Genomic DNA, 17,053 nt, shown 5'->3' on the forward strand with positions numbered 1-17,053 from the left:
GGGAAACTCCTCCCCGCTACGTGAGGGTGGGTTTCCGGCATCCTGACCTGCCCAGACCCTGTGTTCCAATCCTAGAGTGAGGTCACTAAATCACTCTAAAATGCCCAAGGTTTTGAGGTTTTCAGTAAATCTGGTTCTTCCTGTCACTTCTATACCCCAATGTGACAAAATTCTGCCCTTTCTTTTGCCTTCTTAACACCCCTCTTCTTCCCTATTCTGTCTGCCAAGGGGTTGGACATCTTAGTTCCCTATGAGGACCCGCTGTACAAAATGCCACCAGATCACGCGATCCCCACCACACCGGGATTCCAAGGAACTTCCTCCCATTGTCAGTATAGAACTGTCAGTCATGTTTTGCTTCTCCAAGTTCCTTACAAGGGCAGCCATGTTTAATGTTGGGAAATACGATGTGTCTCCTCCCCGTGCCCTCGAGCGCAGCGACACATTCCACAGCACGCTCAGCCGAGCCGGGCCGCATCACACAGGGCGCACACGTACATCGCCAAAGCTGTGCGCGCCGGAGTGCATGCAAACAGAATGAACCGCAGAGACTTCAAAACCCCCGTTCCTCAGAACTGCTTTTATTAGCCGACGTACACCAGAGATGGGAGGTGAAGCAGCGCTGCTTTCCCAGGTTTCTTCCGTCACCGCTGCCTTGTGCTGTGCTGTTAGGCGGTGCTTCCAGTCCTTGTGTCTAAGCCTGGCCAGCCGTGTGCTGCTGTAACACCAGAGACACGGCTTTGCATGCTGTCACCTCTTCCGGCAGGCAGCCGTCCTGGTCCCGCAGAGTGGGGTCGGCGCCGGCCTGGAGCAGCAGCTCCACGATCTCCAGAAACTCGCAGGCAGCCGCTGACGGGGAAATGGACAGACATGGAGACAAGGTTACTGGGAGACAAAGAGAAACGAGACTTCAGCAGGAAAGGCAAGTGCCAAACAGTAAGGAACCCAGAACCGGGGGAACCCTCGCCGTGGCCGGAGGGCGATGTGGCCTCGTCACCAGGACTGTGCCAGCACAGCGGACCTGTGAGTGTCAGCGACTCGGGACTGGTTTGCTGGCTGCCCAGACGTAAGCAAGCGAAGAAACACATGTTTTAACGGTGAGGCTTCTGGATCCTCTTCTTAAGGACGGGGCGAAGGGAAAGAACAAAAAGAGTGTTTAAATATCTGTTATACTGTGATTGGGATAATGATAGATTTGCGACTATCCCAAAAGGCTAAAAATCTTGTCGACATCAGAGAAAAAATTAAGTTTTGTCTCTGAAGAGGAGGTAAGTGGGTAACTAACTGAACTTTAAAATCTGTGCATGGAACAACAAACGCTGGCCTAGCCATGAGACCACCCCCTCACACAGTCTTCTTCCCCCTCCACATGCTAAATGGTGCCGATCACACAAGGCACATGGAGGGGGCAGGACCTATAATACCAAGACCGACTATGGAGATGCTGCAGCACTGCCCCAGGATGGACGAACGGACTGAAGGGCTGGAACACAGCACCTTCACTCCTGTGCATCACGGGTCCGTGGGGAAACGGAGCCTCGTTAATCAGCTGGTGCTGAGACACGTGGGCTAAAGGCAAAGTCGGCATTTCCCACGCGATGAAACAGAAATGGCAATAAGCATGAAACGTGAGCAACCACATTAGTAACCAGGGAAATGAAAAGGAAAACCAGAATACGCCACTTCACAGCCAGTAGGTCAGTGAAATTAAAGCTTAGACAATGCCAAGCCTTGAGGGGGATGGGGCAGGGGACACTCCCCTCGAGCTGTGGAGCTGGGCGTATGGTGGCGTGGGCACTCTGGACGGTTTGGTGTTACGCACTGACCCTGGACAAATGCACACCTCTGACCCAGCACCTCGGCACCCGGCTGCGTGCTCCGCGGGGTCGTCTGCAGGGGCTGGGCTCCATGGACGCGCCAGCGAGAATGCACACCGCTTGCAGCGGCACTGCTCCCAGCAGACGGCAAGTGTGCAGCACCCCAGCGCCCGTCCAGAATAACACGCGAACCCCAGACACTGCCTACTCACACAGTGAAATCCCACACAGCACCGAAAACTGATGAACATGGGTTTCCATTCAGAACATGATGGTGAAGGAAAAAACCCCAACAGAATATCACAGTGTAATTGCATTTAAACAAAATTTTAAAAGACAAAACTAAACACCACTGTTCAGAGACACAAATGTGTGGTGAAACAATCAGGGAAATCGTTAATATAAAATTTGGGGGGCTGGGAGCGTGGGGAGGGCTGTGTGGTTGGACAGACACAGTTATGGGTGAGGTTCTGTCTGTAGCTAGGTGGTGGGCACCTTTTTTAAAGCTACATTTTAAACTCTTCATACACATTTATCACTCTTTTGTGGTATGATACATTACACAACAGCAACAACAAAAGGTTAGATAAAAGGGAAGACGGATAAGGAGCTTGAATCAATGAGTATTTTATTGAATATACACTATATCAGTCCTATCAAGGATACAGTAAGCTTTCTGCTCAGGGGAATTTATTATAAAACAGCTGGGAGAGTAATGTGTAACTCGGCAACTCTACCACAAAAGAATGAGTAAGTGTTGTGGCAAACACACACACGCACACCACGCGAAGGCGCGGGGGTGGGGGGGAGGAACCGGGACAAACAGCGTCAGTAGGAGTATGGAGGCTGGCTTTGAAGGACCAAATGGAACTCCAGGTGAAGGGAGGGAGGCGGAAAGGCACTGCGGAGGGAGCGAGCACCACCGCCAGGGCCGGGGGCACAGGGAACCCGAGAACTGGCTGCAGGCCCCCAGGAACGACGGAGGGTCCGAAGCAGGGAGGCTGGGTGGTAACCCCGCTGTGCAGGCGCCCCGAAAGCTGTGCTGAGGGGCCTGGCTTCCGTGTTAGGAGGGTCACTCTGCGAAGAGTGACCCGCGGAGCCCAGAAATCTGTGGCAGGAGGCCGACCAGGAGCTTGTGGTCGTTCTTCAGGGGGCTTGTAACGAGCCAGTGTCAGCAGGAATAGAAAGAAGGGGCCGAAATTCAAGGAGTGGGACATAGCAACACACTTTAAAAAAACGTTTGTGAACACTAAGTTTAATAATTAACGAAGCTGATACAATGTTCCATTGCTAGACACTTAAACTTTTAATTATTTATATTTTTAAATTTTCCTTTTGTTTTCTGGGACAAAAAATATTTTATTTCAAATATACTTACAGGTTTTTGAAAAGCTCATAGGCCTAAGGCCTGTGTTCATAACCTTTACTGAATAAAACGGTTCGAGTATTTCCACACTCGATATGAAACCCAGATGCTATAAAGACAATTACTGGTAAATCTGAACACACAGAAACCTAAAATGGATAAATTTGAACACATAGAAGTGTAAAACAGCCATACCACACACACAAAAATACTCTACACAAAGGCAAACCACACTCTGGGAAACATTCACATACATAAGACAGACAAGCGCTAATACCCTTGATATTTAAAAAACATTGCACACATCGACCCAAAGAACAACGGGGAAAGAGCTACGAGAACCAAGGGTGACACCGACATCTCCAGTCGGGGGGACCACACAGGTGCTGGTGACGTTACCTCCAGAATGAGGAACCAGAAGAAGGAAGAACGGGAGTTTCTGGAGGGAACAGAAACAGAAAAGCACGCAGGGGGAACAGTCTTGGGTTGGGACGTGATCAACACAGATAAGCCAGGCCGTACACACTGCCATCCCTGTTTTTGTCCTACGTGACTTTCGAAGGCATCTGTCCTGGTCTCAGGATTCTTAGCACTTTTCCTGGATACTGTTAAATATATTTATATTACATGACCTAAGGTGGTCTCTCCCTTACCATGCCAGGGAGAGATGCTTGAAAATAACATCTGGATTACTTAGAATTCCTAACGGTGTCTTTACTGACAGACACATTTATGTGGCTGGGAAATAGAAAACTTCAGAGGCAAAAATTGTTAATGCCAGTTATTAAATTTCCGCTTGTATTTTTTTTTTACTACAATTTACATTCATCTACTTTGGAGTGTGCCAATTAACATATAGTGTGAGATTCCCTGTCCCCTGCTCCTGTTTTCCTGGTTTATTGAGTTAATGTTCACTCTTAAAAAAACGCTGAATTCTGACAGTTGTATCTATTCATGTGACCATGATTGCAATAGAAATATAGGGCATGTCCATCACCCCCCAAAGTTCCCTCCTATCTTCTCTCTGCAGTCGATCCTCCACCCCCAGCCACAGCCCCCTGCAAACCACTGATCTGATCTGACTTCTGTCCTTATGGTTTTGCTTTCTCCGGAGATGGAAATCCTATGGCAGAGTCTTTTGTGTCTTGCTTCTCACTTAGCATAACGCTTCTGAGATTCACCCACGTTGCTGCAAGTTCCTTCCTTTCTATTGCTGAGCAGTGTTCTATTATACGGATGCATGCAGGCGTTGGGGTTGCTTCCAGTTTCTGACCGTTACGAATAAAGATCTGATGAACACTTGGACACATCTTTGTGTGGATCGTTTTTGTTTTCACATCTTTTGGGTAAATATCTAGAAGTGGGACTGTTGAGTCACGTAGCAAGTGAATAATTAACTTAAAAAAAAAGACTACTTATCTATTTTTTAGAGAGAGGGGAAGGGAGGGAGAAAGAGAGGGTGAGCACCATCAGTGTGACAGAGAAACATCGACTGGGTGCCTCTCATATGTGCCCTGATGGAGGATCGAACCTGTGACCCAGGCATGTGCCCTGACCAGGAATCGAACACACGACCTTCACTCTGAGGAATGATGGCCAAGCAACTAAGCCACACTGGCCAGGACTAGTTAACTTTTAGAAGAAACTACCACACTTCCAAGTTCGTATTCCCACCAGCACATATATAAATTCTTCTTGCCTTGACTATGGGTCACTGAAATCACAGAAGGTGGAACAGGGGGCGGGGGGACGATGCAGTGCATCAGAAACGAAAGCGGGACATCGCTACAGATCTCGTGGACACGACAGGATAATAGAGGAAACTACAAAGAACTCTGTGCCCGCAGTGTGATAGCCTAGACGAGATGGACCAGTTCCTTCAAAGACAACTTGCTGAAACTCGTATGAAAATACTACCTGAACAGGCCTGTGTCTGTTTGAAGTTGTATGATACTGTAATGATGGATGCACGCCACTTTATGTGTGTCCACAGAATGCACAGGAGTGAACCAGGATGTAAACTGTGGGTGGTTATACTGTATTACAATGTGATTAGGTCAGCACAGGTTTATCGACTGTAACCAATGTACCGCTCTGGTGGGGAATGTTGATAATAAGGGAGCAGGAAATAGAAAAACAGGTATTGGTCTCCGCTCCCAGTTCCTGGCACAGGGCTCCGACAACGCCTACTACCGTCCTCAGTGGTAAGAGCACTCGGGCATCTTTTGTCCTAATGCTTGGTCCTTCCAGGTTATCTACCGTGTTTCATCGATGGAACACCTATTCTTCCATCACAGTGTCTGGATTTCTGTAACTTTACAGTAAGCCCTGACCAAAGGGTGGGCCCTCCAGCGTTCTTCTTTTTCAAAGTTGGTGTGGCTACTCTGGGTACTTCGTTTTCCGTATCACTTTTAGATTAGCTTATAAATTTTTACAGAAAGTCCTCCTGGAAATTTTTTTAGGACCGCATTGGGTATGTAGCTCACTTTGGGGAGAATGAATAGTTTAAGAATATTGAGTCTTTTGATCCACAAACAACAGTATCTCTCTCCATTTACTTAGATTTCCCCTAATTTCTCTCAGCAACATTTGGGAATTTTCAGCATACAAACTGTGCACTTATTTTGATTTATCCCTAGGAATTTCATGTTTTTTTCAGGCTGCTGTCAATGATATTTTTAAGAACTTCAAATTGGTTCACTATAAGCATAAAGAAAAAACAGTTGATATTTGTATATTGACTTTGTAACTGTCAATTTCTAATTATTCATTAAGAGTGTATAGGAGTATGGTTGATTTTTATGTATTGATGTTTGTATCCTGCAAACCTGCTGATCTCACTTATTAATTCTAATAGTTTTTTTCTGAAATGTAGATTCTTTGGGGTTTTCCACATAGGTGGTCATATCTGTGAGAAAGAAAGTTTTATTTCTTCCCTTTAAATCTACATCTGTTTCTTTCTTTCCTTTGCACACTACACTGGCTAGAACTTCCATACAAGGTTAGACCAAAGTGGACCAGTCAGGACCGCATTAGGCCCTTCACCGTTGAGGGTAATGCTAAGCTACCAACTTCCTCAGGTTGAGGAAGTTCCCTTCTATTCCTGTTTTGCTGTGTGTGTGTGTGTGCGCGCGTGTGTGTTTCAGTCATTTAGGGAGGCTGAATTTTTCATCTGCTTTTTCTACACATGTGGAAATGACTGCCTGTTTTGTTTGGGGTTTTGATCTGTGGATATGACGAAATACAATGACTTTCAGTTGCTGAGCCAACCTTGCATTCTTGGGATAAACACATCTGATTCTGATTTTGTACCCGTTTTGTACATTGCTGGGCTCAATTTGCTAACACTCCGTTAGAGGTTTTTACATCTGTATTCATGGGAGATATTGGCCTGTGGCTTCCTCCTGACCTCGGGTGTCCTCCCGGTTTTGGGGTCAGGGTGATGTCGGCCTCACAAACCGAGCTGGGAGGCGCTGCCTCCTCTTTCATTTTCTGGAAGAGTCTATGGGCAGGCTTGGTATTATTTCTTCCTCAGACATTTAGTAGAACTCACCAAGGCAGCAATTACGTCCTAGAGATTTTGTTGTGGGAAAGCTTTTAGCCACAGTTTAGTCTCTTTAATAAATATAAGGCTATCCAGGTTATCTATTTCTTTTTGAAAGAAATAGTTTGTGTTTCTCTTATCTAGTTTATCTGCATGAAACTGTTCATAATATCAGTAGAATCTTTCTCTCTCTTCTTTTAATTGGCCTGGCTAGGGGTCTTTCAGTTTTACTGACCTTTTCAAAGGTTTTCAATGGTTTCATAGATTGTTGCATTGACTTTTTGGTTTTCTATTTCAATAATTTCTGCTTTGGTCTTTATTATTTTATTCTTATGCTTATCCTGGGCTTACTTTGCTCTTCTTTTTCAAAATCTTTTAAAGGTAGAATCTCAGGTCATCGATTTGAGACAGTTCCCCTTTCCCAGTAGAACATTTAGCTCCCCCAAGCCCTGCTTCTAGCTGCACCCCCACGCATCCTGATGGCGTTCTCATTCTCACTTAGTTCAAAATACTTCCTCACTTCCCTGGAAACGTCTTCTTTGACCTATGAATTATTTAGAAGTCTGTCTAAAAGTTTTTTACAATTGCGGATTTTTCTAGATAGGTGCCTGTTATTAATTTCTAATTTAATTCTGAGGTGGTCACAGAGCAAACTTTGCATGATTTTTTTTACATCTGTTGAAGTTTGTTTTAGCATCTAGAATATGATCTACCTTTACAAAGCATTCCACGTGCACCTGAAATACTGTTTATTCTGTTTGTTAGGATAAACGGCCTCTGGGTATCAAGTCAGTCAAGTGGATGGACAGCACCGCCCGAGTCTCCCACATCCCTGCTGAGTCACTATGTGCCTGCTCTATCAGTTACCGATCTACTGCTTGATAGTGGGTTGTTTTTTCCTTGCCCTTGTCCCCTAGTTTTTGACCGAATGAAGAACACTGGGTGCAGGAGGACAGGGGAGGCTGAGCGATACTACTGCTCATCCCCAGAACGCACGCCTCTTCTTCCCTCGCGCCATTAGCAGGGGGGTTGAGTCCGCCCAGGGAGCAGCTGAACGGCGCCCGCGGTTTGCTGGTGCTGCAGGTTCCCTTCAGGGCATCACGCGTTTGAAATTGCTCCGCGCGTGGGCCGCCGCCGCCGCCTTCCGCTTCGTGTGCAGCCCAGGGTGCCAGAGGGCTCCCTGGGGACTCCTGCTCCACCCTCGGCCTGCATGGTCTCTGCATGTCTCCCGCAGAGGGGGTCTCTCTCTCTCCCCCCCGACTCTTGCTCTTCCCCCACCTCTAAGACTGCCATTGCTTATTATTCAGGGGGAAGCTCCCAGTGGCGGGGGGGTGGGGGGGGGCGGAGTTCTCTGTCCTCTTGGGCTGCTCTCAGTCCCAGGCAGGCCCTCGGGGTGCCGATTCCTCAGTGTTCTTGTGCCCCCACCCACAAATGTCAGCCCACCTCTGCCTCAGACGAGGGAGAACACGTCTGGGCGGGAGGGGGGCTCCCGCCCTGCCCCAGTGGGGAGCGATTTCTGCTTCACGCTGCTGCAGGGCTCCGAGCCCAGGGGTGGCTTCCCTGTCCCTCCTTCAGGGCAAACAGATTTTGCTGTTGCTCCTCCTCCAAAAGCAGTGGCTATCGCCTGGGCCCAGGGACAGGAGGACGACAGAAACGTTTTCTGCTCCCCCCGCCCCCCGCCCGCCCCAGGGGTTCAGGGGTTTTGGTCCTTGTGAAGAGCCCAGGGGAGCGGCAGGGTTCCACGACCGCGGGCCGCGGGGGAGGGCCCTCCCTGCCCTCAGCTGCCCTTGGAGCACCCGCTTAATGAGAAGGGGCCCTGGAGTGAGGGCTCTTCTTGGCTCCGATTCATTCTGAACTGTCATTCCAGTCACTTTAAGAATTTGTTCACTTCAGCAGTTTTCTTCCTATCTGTTTTACTGTGGCCGCCTCTTCCCCAGTCGCTCCATCAATGGGGAAAGCGTCTGCATGTCTTGCAGGGGCTTGTCACTCCTTGGGACCGTTCCCTTGCCGGACCTTCAGTGGGAACAGGCCCCCCCGCCCCAGGCTGCTGTTCGGTGACGCAGTGGGGCATGGGCTCTCTGCGGGCACTCAGGTGGCGGTGCGGGCGCTTCTCTGGCTCCCCTGGTGGGTGCTGCCAGCTCAGGGCTCCCGGGCGACATGCTGTGAAGTGGGCACAGAGCCCAAACCAGGCTGGGGTGAGTTATGGACTTGGGACGGCGTTGGCGAACCTTTATGTTTCCCATGCTGACAGATTCAGGCACCAAGTGCGAACCCCTAACAGCACAAGGTCAGAGGTGGCCCTAAGTGAACAGAGGGGGAGGCAGAAATTTTTATGAGAGAAAATCAGACCAGCTGGAAACCCCATCTATCGCTGCCGTCAGAGGGGTGGGGTTTCTCAGAAGGCTGCTAGCATGGTGAACGTTGAGGCACTTGATGACCGAATGAACAGAGGCCGGGCGCAAAGCAGAGCGAGGCGAGAACCACCTGGGCCAGTGCAGGGATGGGCTGGGGGGCGGAGGTGGTGTCTCGGGGTGCGGCGCAGGCAGGGAGGCAGGCCAAGGCTGTGTGTGTTCACCAAGGCCCAGGACTCCACAGGAAGGGTTCAGAATTACAACATCCCATTGAGAGTTTGAAATTATCTCCCCAAATAATATAATGAACCCAACACCGTGAATCACTGTATGCCAAATTAGATTCCAATGGAAGACAGTTTCTTACAGAATATAACAGAGTTAAAGACGTACTGTCTAGTGTCAAGCAGCTGTGAGAAGAGGCTATTTCTCCTGCGCAGAACTAGCTGCATGGCATTTGTATTTTGAGAAATAATCATTTAACCTTCTTGCCGCAGCTATCAGTCTCAACTTACTGTGAGAAACACTTGGTTAGGTTTTAAAACCGAAACTTTTAAAGTGGTGCCAGAGGAATAAATTTCCCAGTGCATGGGTCTGCACTACGGGGTAATCACTCGCAGGGTCTGTCAGACCCCGCTTTGCTCAAATCTAACCCAGCACTTGAGACTCCCAAGCATGAAGATCAAGGCCAAGTGGTCGTGCACTCTGGCTGACGGCACTAAGCTGGCCGTCTCAGACAAAGGGGCATTAGTTCCGCACGTGCTGCACGACGACGTGACCTCTCCGGCAGAGAGAGGCGCTGTCGTCTGTGAGCACGAACCCCGGAGCGGAGGTTACATTTTTAAGTTCCACATCCAGAGGACGAGAGCCAACCAGCCGAGAAACGGGTCACTGGGCTGTTTAACAAGCCCCTCATCTAACAAATGTGAATAAAATTTCAGCTCCACTTTAACTATGAAGTGAGATTTAAGTTTGGAATGTAAGGGTTACGAAACGGTACTTCCGAGTAAGCGGTACGGCATCCGTAAGGGAAGGAGTTTTATTAGCAAACGTGCCTGGGGCTTATGCGAAGACAGACTGGCAGGAGAGCGGAGGCAATCTGGAAGCTGGAGCAGAGACACAAGAAGGGAGCGAAGACGGAGACTGAGTTGAAGGACGGGACACCACACAGGTGAACCCCGGCCGGGATGAGGCGGGCACTGCGGGACCACCTGCTGCAGAGTCACTGCTGAAAGGCGTCAGCTGTGTTTCTGGTCAGCAGAGCCTACTGGTCCACACAGGTGCCCAACAAGTAGTTTAAGAAAAAACAACAACAACAGGCTTTGAGCCCCCAGTTAGATGGTGAGTGACTTGATTTCATGCTTCTTTATACTCTCCCCTCCATCTCACACTGTGCTGGGAACTTAGGGCTTGCTCAAAATTCATTAGTTAATTGATTTCTCTGCCTTTGGCATCTTCAGTGAAGCACAATTCACGAGGCAGAGCAATCTTTCAGAGAGGTGAGAGCTGCCCACCTCCTCCGATGAACAAAGAACGGCAAAGAGGACGAGAGAGGGGTGAGAAGGAAAGGGGGCGAACCCTCTCCTCGGTTAACGAGGGGATGCACCGGTGCCCACAATATGCGGGGAAACACAAAAGCAGCCGCGAGCCCATCCGGGGAAGCCTGCGCCAGTCTGTAGGGAGGAGAGCAGTTGCTGAATTTATGGTGCCCTGGGAGCCTCTATTTGTCAAGTGCCACAGAGGCAGCCCTGACACTGGCACAGGTGAAGATGAATTTTCATTCAGAGCAGTGAGCCTTCTGACTCCATTAATCCTCAGGGTTTTGATGATGAATTTCTTTCTTTTTTTATTTTATTTATTTTCACTCCGACGCCTCCTCCCACTGCCCTGCAACAGTGTGGAAGGAGCAGAACAGATGGTGCTTTACGTGGAAGGCCGAGGGCTCATGAGGATAGAAAGCCTGCCCACTCTGAAGTCACGTGACCGCACGTGCGAGGAGCAGCCTTGATTTCCCCCGGGAGGCGCAGATGCAATGATGTGCGTATTCCCAGCGGAGGCAGGGGAGGGGAAGGCTGACGGGCCATTTGCAAGCAAGACCACTCTTCTAAGAACATACTCTTCAGCAAGGACAGCGTTTAATCACAGAATAACAGGAGGGCCAGCACCTGAAGATTCACAACCACCCAAGTAAAATAAAGGCGAATGAGGGTTTTAGGGCACTGCCATGCAAAGCCCACGCAGAAAGAACTAGGAAGGATGGGCAGTGGTAGACCGGCCCCTGGTTACCCTGCCATTGGCTCTGACCCAGTTTTAATCGGAAGAAGCCAGGATTTACAACCCGCTTAAGGACGGAGTTTGACAACTGCTCTAATCAGAGGAGCTGCCAACACAAGGACAGCTGTCAAGCCGAACTGTAATTCATGAAAAATAACAGCTAACCCCCAAGATACCCTCACCATTATCTGCGCTCGCTGGATTTAACTACATCTACAGTTTTATTAAAGTTCCAAGAGTAGGTTAAGGGTTCTAAAATAAAATTGAAACAACAAATAGCTACTGAGTGCCTATTAAATTAAAAAAAAAGGGTTAAATAATATTAAGTGACTAAAAAGATAAAATATGCCCAGCAGATTCCCTGGCATTTGGTAGGGATTTAATAGAGGGTAATTATTATTATTATTATTATTACATGCCGACCTCAGTTTTGACAAGGTTAAAAACTGGCAAAAGTCTACTGACCTGGTTAAAAAAAACTAAATTAAAAGTAAATTACTGCTATAAGTGATTATTAAGTTAAAATATTAATTTCATGAAACATTCCTGGTTGTCAGAATATTCTAGTTTTATATATGTGTAATGCCAAAACCTCTAACTAATGATCTTATTTTAGTGTTTAATTATCTTGATTATAACATATATGATATTTATTTTGTTCTTGCTACAATGAATAATACGATCTGAGAGAGAGAACTAGAGGTTGCTTTACAAGATCAATTTTGGGCAGGATTCCCGAACCATGGATGCGTTTTATTAATGTCCAAACTCTCAATAAAAGAAGACTATAAAAGCACACAGACAGACACAGATATCGATATGTGTTTGCTCGCAAACACGGTTCTGAAAAACAGGCTCGACTCACTGACTGAGGTGACCAGTGATGAAGGATTTTCATTTATTTTGCTTCTAGAAGAGATTATCTTCCACAAAATAATGTCTGCTTCAAAAGGACACCAGGACAGTGATGATTTAAGGAATTACGGGGAGAGGGCTGGAAGTGTAATCAGAAGCCCGGGCCGCGAGTCCGGGCTCTGCCCCCACAGCCCGTGTCACCCTGCCAAGGTCGCTCGCTCTCTGGCCTCCGGCCTTCCAGTTGCGAGCGCAGGAAAAGAGGCCGGGCTCAGGCGTGTGCCCGAAGGGCCGGGAGATCACAGGCCTGAAACCAGCGACGCCACTTCATGTCAGGCCGGGGCTGGACTTCGCCTTTACCCATGAAATTTTTATTTGAGTATAAAATGCATACAGAAGGGTACCAACATTATGTACATACTTTTTCTGAAGATGAACTTGTCCATATAACTAACTGGCACAGAGATCAAGAATCAGATCATTATTAGAATATTGGAGGCAACCCTGCCTGTTAACTCCTTCAAATGCTACCCACCCCTTTTCCCCAAGGTCTACCAGGGCTGGACATGAGTTTTCCTGGTTTTGACCTTTATAAAAATGGAAGTCTACAATATGTACTCTTTTGTATCTGGCATCTTGAACTTGATAGTATGTTTATGAGAGTCTTTCAAGACTTTGAATGTCGCTGTGGTTCACTGCTGCATAGAATTCCACTGGATAAATCCTTATCTTGATCAGATATCATAATTCCTGAATCTGAAAGTTCCAATGTTTTATCAACTCGGAACATTATCAGTAAATACATTCTCAAATACTATCCTTCCCTAATTTCTCCTTTTGGCACTCCTACTAAAAAATACTGAACATTCTCATTTTATACTCAGTGTCTCTCTTACATTTCCATCTCTTTATCTTTCTGCGCTGCCTTTTAGAACTATCAGTTCACCATTTTTTTAAAATTGTGCCAATTCTGCACTTTAGCCTATCCTTTGTAAAATTTCTGTATTTTTATTTTATTTTATTGAAGTTCTATTTTGTTCTCTTTCAAGATTGTCTGTTCCTTTTTGGAGTGTCATTCTTTGGGTTTTGATTCCTTAATTTTATATATAATTATTTTGGTAATTTCTATCTGGTAGTTTTATTGAAGTCCCTCAAAGTCTGATCCTGTGATTTTTACATCAGCTGATACTCACCCAGACGTATCTTGTGATGTTGGGCTGTGAGCTCACTTTGAGAAGGGCTTCTTTCTGTCGGAATTTCAGGCTGCCCTGCTTGAGGATGTGCCCTTCAGGAGTTTACATTGGTTTCTGCCAGGTCTCTAGGGATAATCAGCCTCCTACACTCACTGTGCTAATTTCGTGACTCGATGACTCCTGAGACAATCAGACTGTAACTGCAGCCGCCCAGCTTGTGTGAGATGGGGCTGTTTTTCCCACCCAGATTCTGGTCTGTGGGAGATAAGCTCCTTTGTCTTCCTCTTCCTTCCTTCCACCAGTGGGGCATTTTCTCATCTTATGTTTCCCTCCCTCCCTCCCTCCCTCCCTTCCTTCCTTCCACCGAGTGTATAGCCCTTTGAAGGTCCTGGCTTATGTGCAGGGTCTCGGTTCCTTCTGGCTCCAGAAGTATCATTCTCAGGGTTTGCTGGCTTTGAAAACCAGGTCCATAGTTTTCTCAGATTAGATCCAGTGTGGCCCACACACTCACCGCTGTGGCTATGGGGTCCTTGTTTGTTGGGCGGGAGGTGAAGGACACCCAAAGGCTAGGGCATCCGTACCTAGTAGGCACGCAATAGATATTTGTTGAATGAGTGAAATATAATTAAGGTGAGTCATATTCACAGTACTTACAGGTAATATACATATATATGGTTCCAAATACAGAAAGTATTAAAAGGCTGATAGGAAAAAATGTTTATCCTATGCTGATATTCTAGCCTCTCCAGTTGTGAAAGTTCCTCTTCCTCTAGACAACCAAAATTAGCTTTTTGTGTATCCTCCAGAGATATTTTATGCATTTACTGCAAATGTGTAGATATATTCATGTCAGCACATTATATACACTGCTCTGCACTTTAATTCTTTCACATATCAGTATCTTACGAAATTTCTTCCACATCAGTAAAGAAAATGTAGCTTATTTTAAAGCCGGTCAGAAAGCCCGTTCGAAAAGTCCCAACCCAGGTGCGGTCTGGAAATGTATTTTACAGGTGCGAACCCTAAGCAGACACACCCCCCCATTCATAAGGACAGACGCCCCGGACGGCTGACCGGGGACAACGGAGTGCCCGACCCGCAGTCTCAGGGCGCAGTCAGTCCCAGTGAGCCGCCGCTTCTCCGGTTTCTGGGTGAAGGCATGGAAGGAAACACGACACGTGGCACGGAGAAGGCGCCAAACCCCGTCTGAGCGGCAGGTGAAAGGAGGAGGGGTGGAAGTAAGCACTGTGTTAGCAGAGCATGTGCGTGCGCCGGTGGGGCTGACGTTCTAAGCAGAGCGGTGAACTCTGAACCTTACAGCAAACATTTCGCAGTAAAAAAACCCCAAAAAACCTCACTTCTTAAAACCAGGCATCAGGAAAAAAGGGAACCCCTGAATTTTGCACTGAAGGCCTCATGATCGCTATGAAAGGCTTCTTTCTCCTTTCTGATCATCAGTGGCTGTTTGATTTATGCCTGGTTGCCCAGAATGCATCACAGCTGTGGAGGCGGCTGAGAAGTTTTTTTCTGGGTTGAAAATTAGGATTTAGAATGCCAGCTCTTGGTGATGGTGGGAGGGCCACGGGGCGGAATTACCACAGAAGTGTGTCTGAGGAGAGAGAGGCGCGTGCTGTTTTCTGTTACTCGTTTTCTCTCCTTGCCTAGTAAGTGTATCGCTAGGTGAGTTATTAACTTCTTTGGGTTTCGGTTTCCTCAATTATAAAATGGGAAAAATAATAACTACTTTAAAGGGATGTTTATGGAAAGGAGCCTAGAAATTACCTGTATACTGTATTGTATATGCACAATTTTAATGGTATTCCTTTTAAAGACATTTGATGATAAAATATGTATGCATGCATGTATGTGTGTGTATATGTGTAATTTTAATTAACAAATATTTTAAGTACAGTATAGGGAGGGCTATAAAGATAGTAAAACAAATTTTTGGTTATTACAAATAATGCTGCAATAAATGTTCTCAATCATGTCTCATTATACTTGTTTGGCAGTATTTCTAAGGTATACAAGGTCTGTCCAGAGAGAGTCCAGCCATTATTAATATGAGAATGGTTTGTGCAACATCAATATAACCTGGCAGCCAAGGAGAGTGGACTGGAGTGCCCATGTGTGAACAATGATGACTTCACTATGCTAGTCAGTGGGGGTGGTAGATGCTGCTGAGTGAGCATGTGCACTGTGTGGTCATCACAATTAAAATGACTGAGTGAGTAGAGCAGCAAATCTGCATCAAAGTCTGCATTAAGCTTGAACATTCCTCCACAGAAACTATTCAGATGATTCAGAAGGCCACAGCTATGGGCACCTGGTCATTGGCAGCTTCATCACAACACACCCACTTATGCATCGTGTCTCCTGCAGAGTTTTTTGATGAAACATCAAATCACCCAGGTGACTCTGCCCCCATAAAGCCCAGATTTGGTGCCCTGCGACTTCTTGCTTCTCCCTGAACTAAAATCACCTTTGAAAGGGAAGAGATTTCAGACCATCGATGACATTCAGGAAAATATCACAGAACAGCTCATGGTGATCAGGAGAACTGTGTGAGGTGACAAGGTGCCTACTTTGAAGAGCACTGAGGCATCATTGTCCTGTGTACAATGTTTCTTGCATCTTGTATCTTCTTCAATAGATGCCTCTATTTTTCATAGTACATGGCTGGATACCTTCTGGTCAGACCTCATATATCTGGAAGCAGACTTGCTGGGTGGTAGCCTTTACTAGATCTTGCCAAACTGATTTCCAAAGTGGTTCCAACAGTGGACACTCTCATCAGCAGTGCATGAGAGTCAGCGTTGCTCCACATCCTGATGCTAGTATTAGTAGACGTCATCAATGATGCCAGTGAGCAGTGTGAAATTTTATCTAAAGGTTTTAGCCTGCATTCCACGATTATTGTTGGGATACAGTTCTCCAAAGGACTTTCGTGTTTCTGCACCTCTTCTAAACAGAGGTAATGAAGGACTTCGTTCTGAACTATCTTTCCAAGAATGTTTGCATAGTGAACTGAGGTAGTGTCTCCTTCCAGGGTAGAGGGCAGGTTTGTCTACTGTCCAGTATAATGAAGACAGTATGTCCTCCAGGGCAGAGGGTGGGCAGATCTGCCTGCAGCTCGTTATAAAAGACCAGAGTTCTCTAAGCTTAGGGATCCTGAGCTATGACACACTGTGTGTGCAGGACCTCCCTGGGCTTCCCTGCACAGCCCCTGTGGGGCTCAAGCTGTTCGCTGTGCGGTTAATAAGTCTTCTGTTTCTGATCCAGGAGTCATGTGTCTTTTTGCCAGCATTCATAAAACCGTGCCAGGCTAACTTGTTAGCCTGCAAGAAGGTTATAATCTTAGACTATTGACAGTTATTAGTGAGGTTGAGCATCTTTTCTTGTTATTTACTGGCTATCTGGCTTTTCCCATTTGTACACTATCTATATTTTGAGGTTTGTTTTTCTATTTGATTATCTGACTTCTTATTGACTGGGAAGGTGTTCTTGACTATTCTGAATAATGATCTTATGTAGGTTATTTTAAGTATCTTCTCCCAAGCTGTGCCTTGTATTTTTACTTTGCTTATACTACCTTTCATTTTATAGAAGTTTAACATTTTAATGCAGTCATGACAACTTAAATAATGACTTGGAGT

General features: G+C 46.6%; 1 protein-coding gene across 1 annotated transcript in view; it reads right to left on the reverse strand.

The window, feature by feature from the left end:
- Positions 1-565: 565 nt before the first annotated feature.
- ACBD6 (acyl-CoA binding domain containing 6) overlaps positions 566-17,053 on the reverse strand; it is a 130,376-nt gene continuing 113,888 nt past the window's right edge. The window contains exon 8 of the mRNA XM_045838780.1: positions 566-849. Coding sequence (XP_045694736.1) covers positions 695-849 — 155 coding nt within the window. The 3' untranslated portion in view covers positions 566-694. The remainder of the gene's footprint in view (positions 850-17,053) is intronic.

Source organism: Phyllostomus hastatus, unplaced genomic scaffold (assembly GCF_019186645.2).
Source record: "Phyllostomus hastatus isolate PE091 unplaced genomic scaffold, TTU_PhHast_1.1 phas_contig_283, whole genome shotgun sequence".
In the NCBI taxonomy this organism is placed as follows: Eukaryota; Metazoa; Chordata; class Mammalia; order Chiroptera; family Phyllostomidae; genus Phyllostomus; species Phyllostomus hastatus.